The sequence below is a fragment of the Corvus kubaryi genome, unplaced genomic scaffold (assembly GCF_017639235.1).
Source record: "Corvus kubaryi isolate FWS band 111438036 unplaced genomic scaffold, C.kubaryi_AGA036_p1.0 37387, whole genome shotgun sequence".
NCBI classification, from domain to species: domain Eukaryota; kingdom Metazoa; phylum Chordata; class Aves; order Passeriformes; family Corvidae; genus Corvus; species Corvus kubaryi.
The window spans coordinates 1,052,323-1,068,020 of record NW_024581129.1 but is presented as its reverse complement, the minus strand read 5'-3'; the positions used below and the strand labels follow the sequence as shown (position 1 = coordinate 1,068,020).

The window sequence follows — 15,698 nt, the reverse complement described above, 5'->3', positions numbered from 1 at the left end:
CATTAGTCTTAGCAGGCTTTGGTTGAACTGAACATTTTATCTCTCTTGACAGTTTATTATAAACACTGTGTTTATAAGTCCTCTAGGTTCTTAATCGGTAAAAAAATTTATCATTTTAAAATTTATTTTCTTGATATGTAACTTCTGAAAATTCACATGAGAAACTGAGGGGCTGAAAGGGCTCAGAAATGCTCAGCTTTATTCTCTTAGCCAAAATATAGCAGTTGACCTTTTTGCCCATCTTGGTTACAGGATGAAGAAGCGGCTTTGGCAGATGGTGAAGATGTTCCCTATGACAATAGTGTTAGGCAGTTCCTGGGCGAATATAAATCGTGGCAAGATAATATTCAGACAGTTCTGTTTACATTAGTTCAGGTTATGGGTCAAGTCCGCAGTCAGGAACATGTTGAAATGCTGCAGGAAATAACTCCCACCTTGAAAGAACTAAAAACACAGAGCCAAAGGTAAGAAAGTTACCTCGTCTCAGGTGAGAAAAGGCATTTTGCATAACTCCTTTCATGTAGCAGGAACACATCACGGGGCACATACTTGATGATTGTCTTAGAACTCAGAAATATCTTTGCAAAATTTGAATTAATTTAATTTTTGAGTTTTCAGTAAGTCACGTAGTTGTATGAATATTTATCAACTCCATTGTTTCCCAGTGTCTACAATAATCTGGTGGGGTTTGCATCACCCTTAGTCACGGATACAGCAAATGAATGCTCCAGCCCAACTTCAGCTGCTACATATCAGCCAACCTTTGCTGCAGGTAATACTTGCAAAAGTACAAACATGAAAGCACCAGGAAATTATGTTGGAGAGGGGACCATAGCTCTTAATGAATTTTGAAATGCAGACAATTTCTGTAAGATTATAAAAGCCTATAAAATTCAAGTAATTCATCATACAGTGACTGCTTGAGCATAGCCTTTGAGGTCTGTGTTCACCCCACAACACCCAAAATACACAGAAAGCATTGTCACATGTATCAACTGAACTGTGATTTCTGTTGAAATTAGTATTAAAATTTATGGTGACTTAGGAATTAATCTGGAAACCCTACAAAAGCATTCATGTCTGCAAAGTTTTCATTACTTTAAAAGCATGAATAACATTTCTCAGGAGAAATCCTTTCCATTTAAAGGATTACTCTGCTGTCAATATTTGGACTAGGCTGCAGGTTTATAATTTCTAGCAAGAGCAAGAATTGCCTTTCACAACTGTCCTATGAATGATAGAGGTTGAGAGGCAATAAAAATTTGCTTAATATAAATAAATTCTTAGCGGTGGAATAACACTTCTTGTTTATGAAGTGAAAGAAATTAGAAAATAGATTGAAAATCGGTGCAGAATTTAAAATGCATTTGTTCTGAAAAACTGATAGGTCTATTTGATATGCATTTAATTGTGCTTTTTCTTGCCTCTATAACATGCTATTATTTTGGAGACTTTAAGCACTTTTAAACTTTCTTTACAGCTGTGCGTAGCAATACAGGGCAGAAAACTCAGCCAGAGGTGATGTCACAGAATGCAAGAAAGCTAATTCAGAAAAATCTTGCAACATCAGCAGATACTCCTCCAAACACAGTCCCAGGAACTGGCAAAAGTGTTGCTTGTAGTCCCAAAAAGACAGCCAGGGACCCTAAAACAGGAAAAGGTAAATACAAACCTTATTAAAAAAAAAAAAAAACCCCTAGAAAAAAACAACAGCCAAAAAAACTACCTCAGTGGGTTTCTGTGTGGGAATGTCAAGTTGAATTAACTTCATTTTGTACCTGTAGCCGTGCAGGAGAGGAATTCCTACGCAGTTAGCGTGTGGAAGCGGGTCAAAGCCAAGTTAGAGGGCCGAGATGTGGATCCCAACAGGAGAATGTCTGTGGCTGAACAGGTGAGTTCAAAGTAAAGTGCCAGTACTGGTCCTTGCACTGAATACATGGTAATTAGCAGGTGTGTATGCTGAAGTGGGCCTTCAGGACTGAAACCCTGTTGTGAATGGGGGTTCCTTTGGAGGTGTGAGCTATTCCAGTGCAAATCAGGGCTGCTGCTGCCTTGTATTGCTGCATTCTTTTCTTATTTTTTGCTAGCATAATCTTTTGTTTTTCACGTGGGAGGTTTATGTAAAACCACGAATTAGATAAAACTGCCTTTTGTCTGTCAGTAAGCTAACATTTGTTCCACAGCTGCTGATAGCCAGGGAGAACACGGGATCCGTACAGCTGCCCAAGGGCCAGAACTTGCCTGTGTTCACTAACATAACACAACCACTCCTGTCTCTGGGCAACAGAGTCAGGGGACGCACTCGTCCCCATCTATTTGAGAATGTTGTGGCTGCTTTCAAGATAGGGGCTGTGAATGAGATGATGTGTGATCTTTTTTTGCAGTACAGCTTCCTGTTTCTTGTGTGGACTGCACAAAGTTATGTCTACAGTTATCTTAGATTTTTTCAGTGAAATATTTGCAGGTGACATTCAACAGTAAATTCTAAGATCACTTAAAACACTTTTAAAATTCTAGCTTATTTTTAATTCCTTGTTTGACCTTTTTAATAGGTTGACTTTGTGATTAAGGAAGCAACTAATCTAGATAACTTGGCTCAGCTGTATGAAGGTTGGACTGCCTGGGTATGAGTAGGGAGACAGCAGATCAGTCTGGTTCAGCGAGGTCAGACATCCACCAGAATCAACTCGGCCTCAGGCATCCGTAGCCGCACCACAGTCGGTGGTGATGCATACTGGGGCTTAATCTGAGGAAACCTAGGAAATCTCGGTGCACTGGGAAGTGAATCCTGCAGGATGATAGCTGCACTCAGGGATAAGCTAAACACAATGGTCTGCAACCCCCACGGTCAAGGGTGAACGCTCACCGCTTGAGCAACACGGTTTGTCTTTCTGCTGCGGAAGAACTGCAAACGTGTCTGGGGGTCAGCTGCAGAAAGAAATCAGGATGCTACAAACCGCAGAGTGATTTGGAACTCAATTCCACCTGACCCTGTGAACAATTCAGGAAACACCGAACCCTGTTCAAAGAAAAACAGAAAAATGGGGCCATGAAGAAATCACAGCAAGGGCAGATTTGATGCATTCAGATTCTTGTTCCTCTTGTTACGTGGCAGCAGTGCTGGTTGAGTTGACCAGTTAGTACGGGAAAAGGCTACAAAATGTAAACTTCAGAAATGGACTGAAAGCAAAGAGCTGTACATCAGATACATGCTGCATTGGAAGAACTTCTGAGATAGAAGAAAAAGCCTTTGTTCTCTTCTCCCTTTCCTCTTTCCTTTCACTCCTCCCTCCCAGCCTCTCCTTGCATACACCCCTCTTGGCTTATTCTTGTAGGTTAGGCGTACTTCCAATATACTTTTTATTTCAATCCTTCTGCTTCACAGTTTAGTCAAATTAACGACTTAAATTCTGTTTGGTAAACAATTTTTCCAAAAACACTGAAAATATAGAACATCAATGATAACTTATGAGTTGGATGGTCAAATGCAAAATGTAATTTTGGTTATTTTAAAGTCATTTTTGTGATTCTATTATGTACAGTTTCTCAAAATTGTCACTGTGCATTTAAAAGTAATGATTCCTACAGGCATTTGATTTAATGTGCACTTCCCTCTGCTTGCAGTGTACACTTTTTTGTAATTCAAATTGTCCCTCCAATCTCATTCTACTGTGATTGCTGTAGTTTCTTTCGTACGACGTAGCTAATCCAATGTAATCTTTACCTTTTTAAAAACCAGGATAGAGTATCTAGTAGAGTTTTACATTGTTGATGACAGATAAACAATAAAGTGATGTTCTGGTGGAGGTAGAGTGATATGCTTTTTACTTCATTTTCCTAATCCTTTTAGTTCACACTTGTAAATTCTAGTGCTTCACTTCACAGGGGTATACATATAATCCAAGAAATGAAGGACTCTCAAATTTTTGTTCAACTCGATCTGTAAAGATTTCTGCAAAGTAGTTTTCCTTTGCCATATTTCTTCTATAGATGGTTGTTCAGTAATGCATCCATAGGGAATCTTCCAAGGTTTTTTTTAATCAGTTCTCAAAGTGTGATTATGGTCAGAAAAGTCTCTCTAAAAATGGCATCATCTTACTTAGATCAAGGTCCTGCTTGTCTGCTGGTTGTCTGAAAGACTTCTTGCTTCATTTTTTAAGTGGGACACCTTTAGGAAAAGGCAACTTCTTTTCCCAGAGCAAATAAACCCCACAGAATTCAGTTACAGCTGCAGAATTGCAAAGGTGCTGATAGCTGAAGCAGAAATGCACCCCGGCGGTCTGAACCCAGATGAATTTGTGCAGCTCTGTATAAAATCTTTCTCTTTTGTAAACTTGGTGAATTCATTATGCACAGTTGCTGAAAAATGTGGGAAGATCCTTAATGCCATTTTAGTCACTTTTCAGAGTAAAACCACACTTTCAATACAGCATTTTTTTCTGTCAAAATCCAAGTATTAAAAGATTGGAACCAAGCCCACTACTGGCATAAAATTAATTTAATTGAAAGGGTTTGCAGCAGTTCATCTGAGTAGGAAGCTTGGCTGGTGGTTTTTGGATAATGCCAGGCAAACTTCTGTTCCTTTCAGTATTTGCACTATGCTGACTGCTCTGCCTCCGCAGTAGGTCTTAGAATTCACTTTCTCCTCTGTTGCCAATTTTTTGTGGACATGCACTTTGAAGTGTAAGAGTTTTCAACAGTCATATGGCCTTCCTTGCACTCTGATTGCCTGATTACCTCTAGGGAAGTCACAGGCTTTGCATCTAACAGTACCCGTGCAAACGCATTCTGCTGCCCCTGCTTCTGGCCCTCTGCCACGCGCGGCGCAGGAAGAGCTGTTGGAATGTTGCAGTGAAGAACATTCATATGCAGAACAAGACACTTGACACTGTTGGTCCTTTTCATTTTTCTCCAGTTAAAATAACCTTATGAACAATCTGTTGGAGAAGTGTAGTGACAGGAGTGTGTTGTACCTGCTGTTTTGTTTCTTGGAAGCTGGGGGGAAGGGAGGGGTAATGCACTCACCTGTGGCTCATGTATTATACCTCTGCCATCCAGAAATGAAACACTTGTGTGGAGATGGGTTCTTACTGCGTAATTTAATAAAGTTTTGAAAAATAAAAATGAATATGTATTTTTAATTTCCTTGCACGCAAAACTGTGTGGTTGTGAATATTACAGGGAAGAGTAAAGTGCCTGATACAAACAAATACAAACCAAACCCCAAATTAGAGACTTCAATTTGCGCAGCTAATGCAGAGGAGACAGCTCAGGTGTGCAGCAGTTAGTGGGACTCTCACTGTCGACTTGTGTGCTGACACATTTTTCTTGGAAATGGTGACAGCATGGGAGGTTGGTACAGTCTTGGTGAAACCTGAAATTCAGATTCTGCGTACACACCCTGCATACTAAATAAGACTGCATTAGTTACATTCTCTTAAAAGATGTTTCTTACAAAGACATAAGGGTATTTCCTTTATTTTCAGTAAAACTGGTGTTTACTTTTCTCTGCAGTGAGGCACACCTCAAATAATGCAAGTCTAGAGTCACCTCTCTAAATACATACCAACCAGCTGAAGCTACAGCGTTCAAACACTTCAACTGATGGCAACTTTTTGTTGGCTGCTTACCTGCAGTAAATGTTAACCAAGTAGTTTTTCAGAGCCGAATTTGCATATGTTCAGCAGTTTTGTTACCCCCTCACAATTCTGTAGGCTCGTGGTTGAGATGCTCTTGACCCTTTGAAAATGGAGTTTCTAGTTTGCCTCTCTGCCTTCTCCCCTTGTCTAAAGGCAGGATGTGAACAGGGCTCTGCCAAATGGGTTGCTGGGATGTGCTAAACTGGAGTCATTAGTGGTGTCCTAGATTATTTTGGTAGGATAATGGTACTGTCAATACAACAGATTGAAAATGTAGCAGATCTATAAAGTTAACAGAAATTAGTTTTGTACTTTGTAGGGACTTCATGGTCTGGTTTTGCTTTGCAACAATTAGTTTTGCCCTCAAGGATTAGCCTGTTTAAATAGTAATGATTTGTCTAATTTTTCAAGTGCCTGTAAAAGACTCAAGTCCCCTTTATAAATTGGGCATAAATCAGAGAGAAGGAACTAGTTTTCTGAGAAAAGATGAGTGCAGTCTTTATAAAAGCATTGGTGACAGTCAGTGCTGTCTACTCTGGTAAACTGATCAAATGGTAATTTCCCTGTTAACGGCTTTGGGGTATCTGTAGGAGAAACACCATATAAACATATTCCTTCAGAAATAGCAGAGAGAGTTGGAGAAGTTAAAGCTCTGTTTTTCTAAGTGCTGTAGTCTTTAAGGTTAATTTATTTCAATTACTCATCAGTATGTTCTGTGCCTGGTACATTAGCTATTCTGGTTTAGTACACTCAAGTACTTCAAAGGCCTTTTTTTTTCTTTTGAGTTTATGCATTAAAGAATTTGACTGGGGAAAAAAGTTTGAGGTGACACCTGCCATCTGTGTGTTTGTTAACATGGCCCCAAATTATAAAATGCATTTTTTCCTTTAGTGGAAAAGTTATGAGTATACTGTTAATATTTTAGCGAAAGAATTTCATTGAAATTACAGATATTATCTACAACTACTGCTGTGTACATAAATGCATAGCTGATTAGAGCAATTCTGCCATTCATCAGGCTAATTTTTTATTAATAGCATAACAAATGTGTGTTAGGTATGCTGAAAGGGTGGAGGCTCGATATGTAGACTTTGTGTGTCTGTTCTAAGTGCATAGAGCAATTACATTGCCCCTTTTAAAAGTGCTTTGAAGCCAGCTTGGGCATCTAATTTTCTGTGTATCTGCTAAGAGAGAATCTTGGTGCAGGTAGAATCGATGCCATTGCAGCATGGTCTGTGCCATGCACTGAGGCAAGCAAAGCAGTTGGGTGCAGGTGAGGCACAGGAGGGGGCCTGAGCTACTGCTCATCCTCTGCCTCCTACAGCAGGGCTGAGATTTTAACAGTGGGATTTCTAAAGACACGTACATGTAGGCACAGAGTTTTTAATTTTTTGTGGTGCCTCACAGGGCCTGGCTGCTCAGCGAGGGAGGAGTGGGCGGGTGGCAGGGCCCTGCCCCGTCCTGTGCTCCGCAGTGCAATGGTCCCTCTGGCATTGCTGGGTTTGAGGGCACCCAGCAGTGCTCACCTGTCCCTCTGCCCCTCTGAGTTACGGAGCAGCACCTAACAGGAGGGAAAGGCACCTCTGCAGGAGAAAAGCTGCAAGGGTGCCTGATTTGGGAGCTAGTGTTTGAAAAACTGGCTGGAGGATGGTGAATGGGACAGGCTGGAGATACTTTTCCACTGGTAAGTGCTTGGGGTTTTTGTGGTGAGAATCATATAAATGGATGAAACCAGGAGCTGGCTGATGGTATCAGATAGAGCAGTGCTGCTGCAGGGCACTGTAAATATCCCCAGGCACTGTAATGCATCATAGGATCACTGAATGCCGAGGGGTTGGAATGGACCTTAAACTCCATCTAGTCCCAACCCTCCTGCTAAGGGCAGGGACATTTCCCAGGGTTAAACCTCCCTGGGCAAACCTGTCCTCACCACCCTCAGTAAAGAATTTCCTCCTAATATTATCCCAAATTTCTCCTCTTTCAGTTTGTACCCATTACTCCTTGTCCTGTCACTACAGTCCCTCTCCTTGTAGGTCCCCTTCAGACACTGGAAGGTTGCTATGAGGTCATGCTTCTGTATGGCTGCATACTCTTAAAAGACGAATAAAATTACTGCTGGCATCACTTCCTTATGAAATCACCTTTTGTGTGAGCTTTGCTGTGGTAAAATTTAACAGATATTGAGAGTGAACTCCACAAAATATTACCCGAAAATACTGTTAGCTTTTACCAGCATGTGGATGAATTTGAAAGTTACTCAGTATAGAATCTGTTCTTTACATACATTCTAGAGTAGTGAGAAGCACCCTGTGAAAGACAAAACCAGGACGGACATATGTTTGCTTTTACAGTGTCCTTCTCAGTACTTCTCTCTTTTTTTGTCTCCATCAAGCTGGTGCCAGAGCAGTTTTGGTGCCTGAGATGTTTTCTTTGCTCTCATTTATAGCCTTGTGTTGCATCCTGGGCACAGTGATTAAGCTCATTAGCACACGTGCCTAAAGCATTTAGAAAGCTGAGTCAGAAACAATATTTATATCCCAGTGCCTTTCACCTGTGTTTATTCCCATGCTGCCGCAAGTTCTGAAGGAAATAAAACACGTTGCTGGGCTTTGATGTTAGCGACAGAATTTGCCCTGTGCTGGGCCCTGACGAGGCCACACCTCGGGTGTTGTGTCCAGCTCCGGGCCCCTCATTCCGAACGGACACTGAGGGGCTGGAGCAAGTGCAGGGCAGGGCAGGGGAGCTGGGCAGGGCAGGGGAGCTGGGCAGGGCAGTGGAGCTGGGCAGGGCCGGAGCCCCGGTGTGGGGAGCAGCAGCTGCGGGACCGGGGCTTTGTCGGGAGGAGAGGGAGCTCGGGGGGACCCCAGCAGCGACAGGAGGCCGGAGCCGGGTGTGGGTCGGGCTCTGCTCCCGGGAAACGAGTGACAGGACAAGGGGACATAGTCTCACACTGCACCAGGGGAGGTTTAGGTTGGACATCAGGAAGAATTTCTGCAGAGAAAGAGTGATTAGACATTGGAACGGGCGGCCCAGGGGGGTGGTACAGTCACCGTCCCTGGAGGTGTTTTAAGGAAAGATTCGACGTGTGTCCCTCAGTGCCATGGCGCAGTTGACAAAGCGCTGTTCGGTCGCAGGCTGGACTCGGAGATCTTTTCCAACCCAGCTCACGGTGTGACGGTCTGGCCAGGCCGCCCTCAGTGCCCCGGTGCCGGGAGCCGCCCCTCCCTCACGGCGCGGGCCCGGCCCCGCCTCAGCCGCACTGCGGCGCGCCAGGGGGCGCGCGCACGCCGCGCGCCGTTCGAACCGCAGCAGCCAACCGGCGGCCGGCGCGGCGCCGGGGCTGGCCAATCACAGTGCCCGGGCGGCCCGCGGAGGCTATAAAAGGAGGCGGCGCGGCGTGGCGAGGGAGGGCGTGGCCGGCGGGCGGCGGTGCGGGAGTGGCGCAAGATGGCGGAGGGGGACAACAACAGCGCCTACCAGCTGGTGAGGGCGGGCGGGGGCTGGCGGCCGCTCGGGCCTGCCGGGGGAGCTGGGCCTGCCCCGCCGTGCCCGCAGCGGTGGCTGGCGAGGGCCGCCTCGGCCCCGCGCTGTGTGACGCGGTTTGGCTCCCGCGGGGCTCGCTGTGGGCTCGGCGGGGCCGCGCGCGGGGCGGCCGCTGCGGGCCCGGGGCGCGGGGTCGGCGGCTGCGCTGCTGCTCGCGGGCCGGAGCCCCCAGGAACGCTTGGCGTTACCCCGAATGCGTCTGTCTGTCTGTGTCAGTCTGTGTCTGTATGTGAAGCCGCAGCGATACGGGACAGCGGCAGGCTCTGGGTGATCAGCTTAACTAAATGTGCCAAAGTAGGCTTGAATAGTTAACTAAACACAAGGAGATATATATATAGTTATGCCTGAACTGGTAAGCGGCTGCCGTGGGAAATGGGAAAATCGCTTTAAAAGCTTGTGTAGGGGCAGAGGCTGGTTGAGCGCTGCGGTGCTGCACACCCAGGCTGAGCTCGGGGAGCAGCCCCGGGAGCTCAGAGCTTGGAGCGAAGCTCCAGAGTTCGCGGAAAGTCCACGGAACGGTATTGTCCTTGTTATTGTGGTGGTGTCGGAGTTCTAATTGGAATTAAGTGTAGCACATAGCTGAGAGTGAAACGTGTCTTCAAGACATGCGTGCCTTCATGACTTTTCACTTCTTACTGCTTGGGCAGCAGTCGGTTCTGTTCACGGTTACCTGAGTTTTGTAATCTCTGAGATGCCATATCCCACTGCGGGGGGAGACTGTTAAGCTCTGTTAAATGTGGAACACCTCAGGTGAACTGCTTAACAAGCTGATGGCAGCACAGGTGGGGCCTCCTTACAGGAGAGTGTAGGGAGGAATGTAGGAATCACGTAGCAAGTGGAATTTAAAGGCTGTCTTGGGCAGCTTGTGGGAAAACTTGCTTTGCAGGCCAAATGTGATCAGTTGGGTAACTTTACTGTGGATTCTGAGTCTTTATCCATCTTCCTCATAATAAGAAATTGGCATTGGACAGCAGCTAGAAAGCTTCAGTTTACTGTGGTAGAGTTGTCTTGGAAAATACATTTATTTTAAAATAGTTCTCATGTTTCAGTTTTCCAGATGTTGACACTGAAAACTTGAGAGGCTTTAGCTATGCTTTAGAACCTAACTTGCTACTAATATGGGGGGATGGGGTACGGTAAATGGGAGATTGGGGAAAACACCTTGGGAGGTGTTGTTGGAAAACAATCTGGGAGGAGGTGTTGTTTGGCCTATACATGCTGCTAGGATCTTGACTGTTTTAAAGTATCACTGCTACAATGTCACAACTTAGTACAAAACTCACAATATTATTACTAATTTAATTACTCAGGTTGGTGACTGAGATCTTTAATTATTGCGCTGGGTTTCTTTTAGCAACTTCAGTGTGAATTAATTTGATACTCTGGTTGGTAAAGGAGTTTTCTTCTCTCTTTGTGTAGGCTGGTGAAACTGCAAGCTTGGAAGAGCAGTTGCAAGGATGGGGAGAGGTGATCTTGATGACCGATAAAGTTCTTCGCTGGGAGCGAGCCTGGTTTCCTCTGGCACTGATGAGTGTTGTTTCCTTCTCTTTCCTGTAAGTACCTTCTGGAGGGAGCCTGGAACATCATTGCATCTTCGTGGCTGGTACCAAACCTATTAAGAAAGTCAGTAAGATATCTAGAGAAGTCTCATAGAAAGGCTTTTACTCCAGGTTCTGTTTCTTAAAGCATGTGAACTTTGTTGGAAATTGAAAACAGAAGTATTGAAAACAGGAAGTAACACGAGTCACATCCTGCTCAGAGTGCTTTCTGCAAAAGCTGTATGCCAGCAGTAGTTGCTGGGATTTTTACTGTGCTCAGCTGAATGTTCTTCCGTGGTGCATTCATGTTCTGCCCTCATTCTTTGTACCCTGCTTCTTAGTCAGGTCTCATGATCTCCCTTGGTTTTCCCCCTCCACACCAGTGGCAGTATCATTATGGAAAGCCTGTTTCCATAGGGCGAAACACCCTATTCTGCATCGTTGCTGTGGTGTTTAGGATAGGTTCAGGTTTTTTTGCACAACTCAGGTTTTTTTACATTCTCTATTATGTCTTTTGAGGAAGGGGAAAAAGGAAGACTGCGGGTAACTTCCAGTCAGCAGGGTGAGAGGATGTTGTCTGTGTGATTGGAGGTGCTGGAGGCACGTGGACGTGCCTTTATGTAACATGGTAGTCAAGATGACCTGACCTGCCTTGCACAGACAGCAGTTCATGCCAGCTCTGCAGTTTTGCAGTTGTATCTGTTCCTGCAGTAAGGAGAAGAGTTACAAAAATAAATGTTGAACCAGGTGAGGCAGGGATGATTGGTCTTTTGGCTAATATGAATGTTATGGTCTTCAGGGGAAGTGATGAGAATGGAGGTCAAATGAGACTGAAAGGTAACTTTTAAAGTAAGTAATTGTGTGAAGTTGAGGGTATTCTGTTGTAAATTCTGTGATTATAGCAGGAAAGATTTTGTGCTGAATAATACTTTGTGAAAATGCAGAACTACTTCAGGTTCTGAATTCATCAGAATGACCTCAAACATCCAGCACAGTAGCACTGTGCAGATGTACAGAACACCTGGCCCTGCTGTGGACTGGGTCCTTTCTTTGCTTTTACTGTTTCAGTGTTCAGGAAGTTCTGTGAAGTACAGTTGAGTAGCAGCGGGCCCAGCTGGGTGTTACCAGACTCTTAGGAGACGAGCTGGTTCTTATCCAGTTGTCCTTCTGTGTTTGAGTGATGGCAAACTGAATATGGAAAATGCAGCACTGTCCTAAGTGGAGATTGAAGGCCTCTTGTCCAGAACAGGTTTGGCTGGCTCTCCCAGGAGAGACAGAGCAAATGACAGCCTCTAGTGGATCTGAGTTCTGTGACTTGAACAACAAAATTAGAGCTTTTACTCTGCCTGGTTATTTCATGTGTTCCCTCACTCATCCTCATCCCTCAATCAGTGTTAAGTTCACTGTGTGCCAATTTCTGACAGAATAATAACGATGAATTTTTACTTCTACTGAACTTTGTACCTGATTTGCTTGTAGCATATTCTTATCTGGTATATTAAGAGAAAAATATATTTTTTGTAATTTTGTGTGATGTTAGGCAAGAGAGTAGGTCTACTATTGGAAGTTCTGAGCCAGACTGAAGAAGTGACCAAGCATGTCTAGTGTTTAGTGGTTTGAGCATTCAGAAATAATTCCTCTTCTCTCTGCAGGATGATCTACTATTTGGACCCATCAGTTCTCTCAGGTGTCTCCTGTTTCGTTATGTTCCTCTGTCTGGCTGATTACCTGGTTCCTGCTCTTGCTCCTCGAATCTTTGGCTCTAATAAGTGGTGAGGAAAGCTTTAATTAAAACAGTTTCTTGAGTGTAAATATGATCTTTATCAAAATAGATATCTGATTTGCAGATATCAAATGGTTACTTTGTAGAGTTACTGTAGTGGGAAATCAGCAATCTCTTTAATACAGGAAGTGAGGACAGTGGCAAGGTGTTCTTCATTCTTTTTCTGGAAGATGCTACAACATACCTTTAGTGTTCCTTTTCTTCTGGAAAAGCAAGATTTTTTGAAGAAGTAGGCACATCCTGTACTCTCCATTAAGCATGCTAGTTAGTTCTGCTAAACTAGATTTTAGTAATTAATGGATAATAGATACTAGGAAGTAAAATTATGTAGAAGAGTATTGATTGTATGTTTGGAAAGAGGCAGCAATAAACGTGATGAAGGGAGAGAGTAATGCAAAGAGTATGAATGTGATTGTGATTAAAACAGGTCTGAAAAAGGGCAAGGATTGTATAAGAGCAGTAACTTCAAGAAGAACCTAATTTGAACTAAATTTTGAGTTAAAGGTGAATTTTTAAGATGACTAGTGGACAAATGTTCTTATGTAGATATGATTACTTGTGTGTATCACACTGGTATCAGATTAAGATCAGTAGTCTTTGGTTTGAATGTGGTTGGTTGCTCTTTGGGAGGCAGTTTAATGGAGTCAGTATACAGGAAGATTACCTGGGCACTTCCCTTGCAGTGCTCAATTGGAGGTATCAAACCAAGCAAAGCAAATGCCAGGATAAGCACTGGATACATTTTTACTGCTAGAAAAAAGCCATGAGAGATTTTTTAAGATTTTAAATTAAACCTTGAATTCTTATTTCTGTATTTTTTCCCTCCCTCTGATAAAAGGACCACGGAACAGCAGCAAAGGTTTCATGAGATCTGCAGCAACCTGGTGAAATCTCGTCGCCGGATTGTTGGCTGGTGGAAGCGTCTCTTCACTCTGAAGGAAGAAAAGCCTAAAATGGTATTGAGTTCTAGGAATTAATCTCTTTTGTCTTAAGATTTTGTTTGATTTAGCTTTGTCTGAAGTGTTTTAGCACTGAATGAACTGGTGTTCCAAACCAAGACCTGGCAGTTCTGGCTGTGACTTGGTACTGGTCACACGTTTATTCAGACCTGGAGTGGCAAGGTACAAAACTTAAAAACTTGCAGTCCTGTGCAGTTTAGGAGCATACCCGTGATAATAAGATAAAGGAACACTGAATTTCTCTGGATAGGTAAATTTTTGGAAACAGGCTGTTTCCAGTGTGCATAAACTGTCCAAAGCAGTGTATCTCTAGTAGTGTGTCAGCTGGTACATGAGCTACTGAGCCACTGTCCCCAAGCCAGCTTTGGGTGCAGTGTGTGGGGATGGCACGGTCTGGCACTAAGGGATATCTGCGCAAAAAAGAGTGAGCATCCTGTCCAGCTGATGGTCTGAAAATAAGTGAGAACGTACAACTACAGGTAATCCTGTAATCTCAATTTTAACACACATGTGCATAGGTATCAGGTGTGGAAGAGCCAGAAAGCTTCGAGTTAGTTTTAAATGTTGAAGTAGTGCCAAATACTGAAGGGAAGGGAGAATCCCCAACGAGTTTGTGGTAACTCTTCCCTTTTCACTTTTTAGTACTTCATGACCATGCTCTTCACTCTTGCTGTGGTTGCCTGGATTGGACAGCAAGTTCACAATCTCTTTCTGACCTATCTTATTGGTAAGTGTGAGCATGCAAAAAACAAGGAACTTTTTTGTTAGCTGCCTGAAATGGATTGAGACTGGTAGCAGCCATTTCTGATTAAGTGTGGTGGGGTGTTTTTGTTGCAGGGTTATGTTTTTCTCTTTTCAAGCAGTTGATGGGTTTTAAGAGAAGCAAAGAACTGCGGAGTGATAGAAGCTTGTTAATGGAGTATTAATTCTTTTTTTTCTTTCTCCTCTCTAGTGAGTTTCTTGTTGCTGTTTCCTGGACTAAACCAACATGGGATCATCACAAAGTACATTGGAATGGCGAAAAGGGAGATCAACAAACTTCTCAAGCACAAGGAAAAGAAGAATGAATGAAGACTTAACTGCTGTTCACTCTAGTAAAAGGTTTTCTTGGGAACAGTGTTGAGAATTAATGTATAATTAAGACAATAGAAGTTGTATTGCTCACTGACTTTTTTTTTTAATTGGCTCCCTGATGAAGTGAAAAAGTCACTCCAGCAACTGCTGTGGGTTTGTCTCTTGCTGTGCTGAGTAGGGTTCTGCAGCCTGGAGCTGGTCCTGTCTGAAAGATCCTCTCCTTTGGTGTATGGAGCTTGTTCAGTGTCTCATCAAACTGAGAGACCCTGTGCATAACTATCCCAACAGCAGAGCTGTAATGCCTGATGGTATTTCTGTTACTGTTAGTTTTGCTGATCACTGATTGCGGCTGCAGCAAGTGTGAAAGGCATTTCTGAAGGTTGATGCTTTTTGGAGGCTTGTTACTACTGATCCTGGTGGCAGGAGGACAATGAGCTGAGTGAGAATGGCCATAGCTGAGGGTCCACATCCAAAATGGGGGCAGAAGTGGTTCCATTGTCTCACTGAATCTGTTTGCTTCTGTTGGCTGCATGTACCTGAGAATGTGTTGAGTAGGGGTCCAGAATATATAAATTTGTAGTTCAGTTATTTAGCTGTAGTGTAAACTCATTGCACTGAGACTGTAGAAAATGAGTGGAGGTGTGTGTAACCTTAACAGCTGATTGTTCTGGAAACTGCTGTTGTCGTGGAGCCCTGTAGCACATCTGGTTTTATGAATGTTTGTCTGCCTGTATACAAAATCACTCTGAATATGCTGAGTTTGACTCTGTAAATAAGCCTGAATTGTTTGTGCTTTTCTATGACCTCTCCCTCCTTTTTTAAAACTGAACTTTTTTTCTTTAAAAAGCTAAAACCTGTGTTAATGTTTTAAAAGATTACTGTTTTAAAGTGAACTCTCTTCAGTGTCCATTGTAACTGTTGAATAGGTAAATACAGACTAAAGAGAAACTACTTGAAGCCTTGCTCTTTGTGAATGTACAGAAAAAGGCATCAATGCATTTTTCAGTCAAGAAGGAGATCTGGGAAGGGTTGGGGAGGTGCTGAGCTGAGCTGGCAGTGCCGGGAGGTGGGAGAGATCCTGGATGTGTGAACCAAGCGGTGACAGGGCTCGGTATCCCGGAGCTGTATTACACACGGACACAGGGTTGGGTGCTTCACACCT

General features: G+C 43.6%; 2 protein-coding genes across 4 annotated transcripts in view; both read left to right on the top strand.

Annotated features, from left to right (window-relative positions):
- The window catches only part of SMG1 (SMG1 nonsense mediated mRNA decay associated PI3K related kinase), a 59,450-nt gene extending 55,644 nt beyond the window's left edge, over positions 1 to 3,806 (top strand). For both annotated transcript variants that reach the window (XM_042036778.1, XM_042036777.1), the window contains 5 exons: positions 253 to 464; positions 666 to 772; positions 1,481 to 1,660; positions 1,785 to 1,891; positions 2,553 to 3,806. In XM_042036778.1, the coding sequence (XP_041892712.1) occupies positions 253 to 464; positions 666 to 772; positions 1,481 to 1,660; positions 1,785 to 1,891; positions 2,553 to 2,630 (684 nt within the window). In that variant the 3' untranslated portion in view covers positions 2,631 to 3,806. The remainder of the gene's footprint in view (positions 1 to 252; positions 465 to 665; positions 773 to 1,480; positions 1,661 to 1,784; positions 1,892 to 2,552) is intronic.
- A 5,226-nt stretch (positions 3,807 to 9,032) lies between these two features.
- On the top strand, positions 9,033 to 15,487 carry ARL6IP1 (ADP ribosylation factor like GTPase 6 interacting protein 1). Of its 2 annotated transcripts, none has more exons than XM_042037274.1 (6): positions 9,033 to 9,122; positions 10,602 to 10,735; positions 12,373 to 12,492; positions 13,342 to 13,459; positions 14,105 to 14,189; positions 14,415 to 15,487. In XM_042037274.1, exons 1-6 carry the CDS (start codon positions 9,087 to 9,089, stop codon positions 14,531 to 14,533), a joined length of 612 nt encoding a protein of 203 aa, XP_041893208.1. In that variant the 5' UTR covers positions 9,033 to 9,086; the 3' UTR covers positions 14,534 to 15,487. The 2 variants fall into 2 exon arrangements, with proteins under 2 accessions (XP_041893208.1, XP_041893210.1); XM_042037276.1 differs by lacking the exon at positions 9,033 to 9,122 and adding an exon at positions 9,508 to 9,534.
- The last annotated feature ends 211 nt before the right edge of the window (positions 15,488 to 15,698 follow it).

What these genes read in the sequence shown, in the direction of transcription:
- ARL6IP1 (XM_042037274.1), top strand. Translation starts at nt 9,087, where the DNA reads ATGGCGGAGGGGGACAACAACAGCGCCTACCAGCTG. An exon ending in GTTGTTTCCTTCTCTTTCCT is followed by an intron (nt 10,736 to 12,372) that starts GTAAGTACCTTC and finishes TTCTCTCTGCAG; the next exon opens with GATGATCTACTATTTGGACC. An exon ending in CTTTCTGACCTATCTTATTG is followed by an intron (nt 14,190 to 14,414) that starts GTAAGTGTGAGC and finishes TCTCCTCTCTAG; the next exon opens with TGAGTTTCTTGTTGCTGTTT.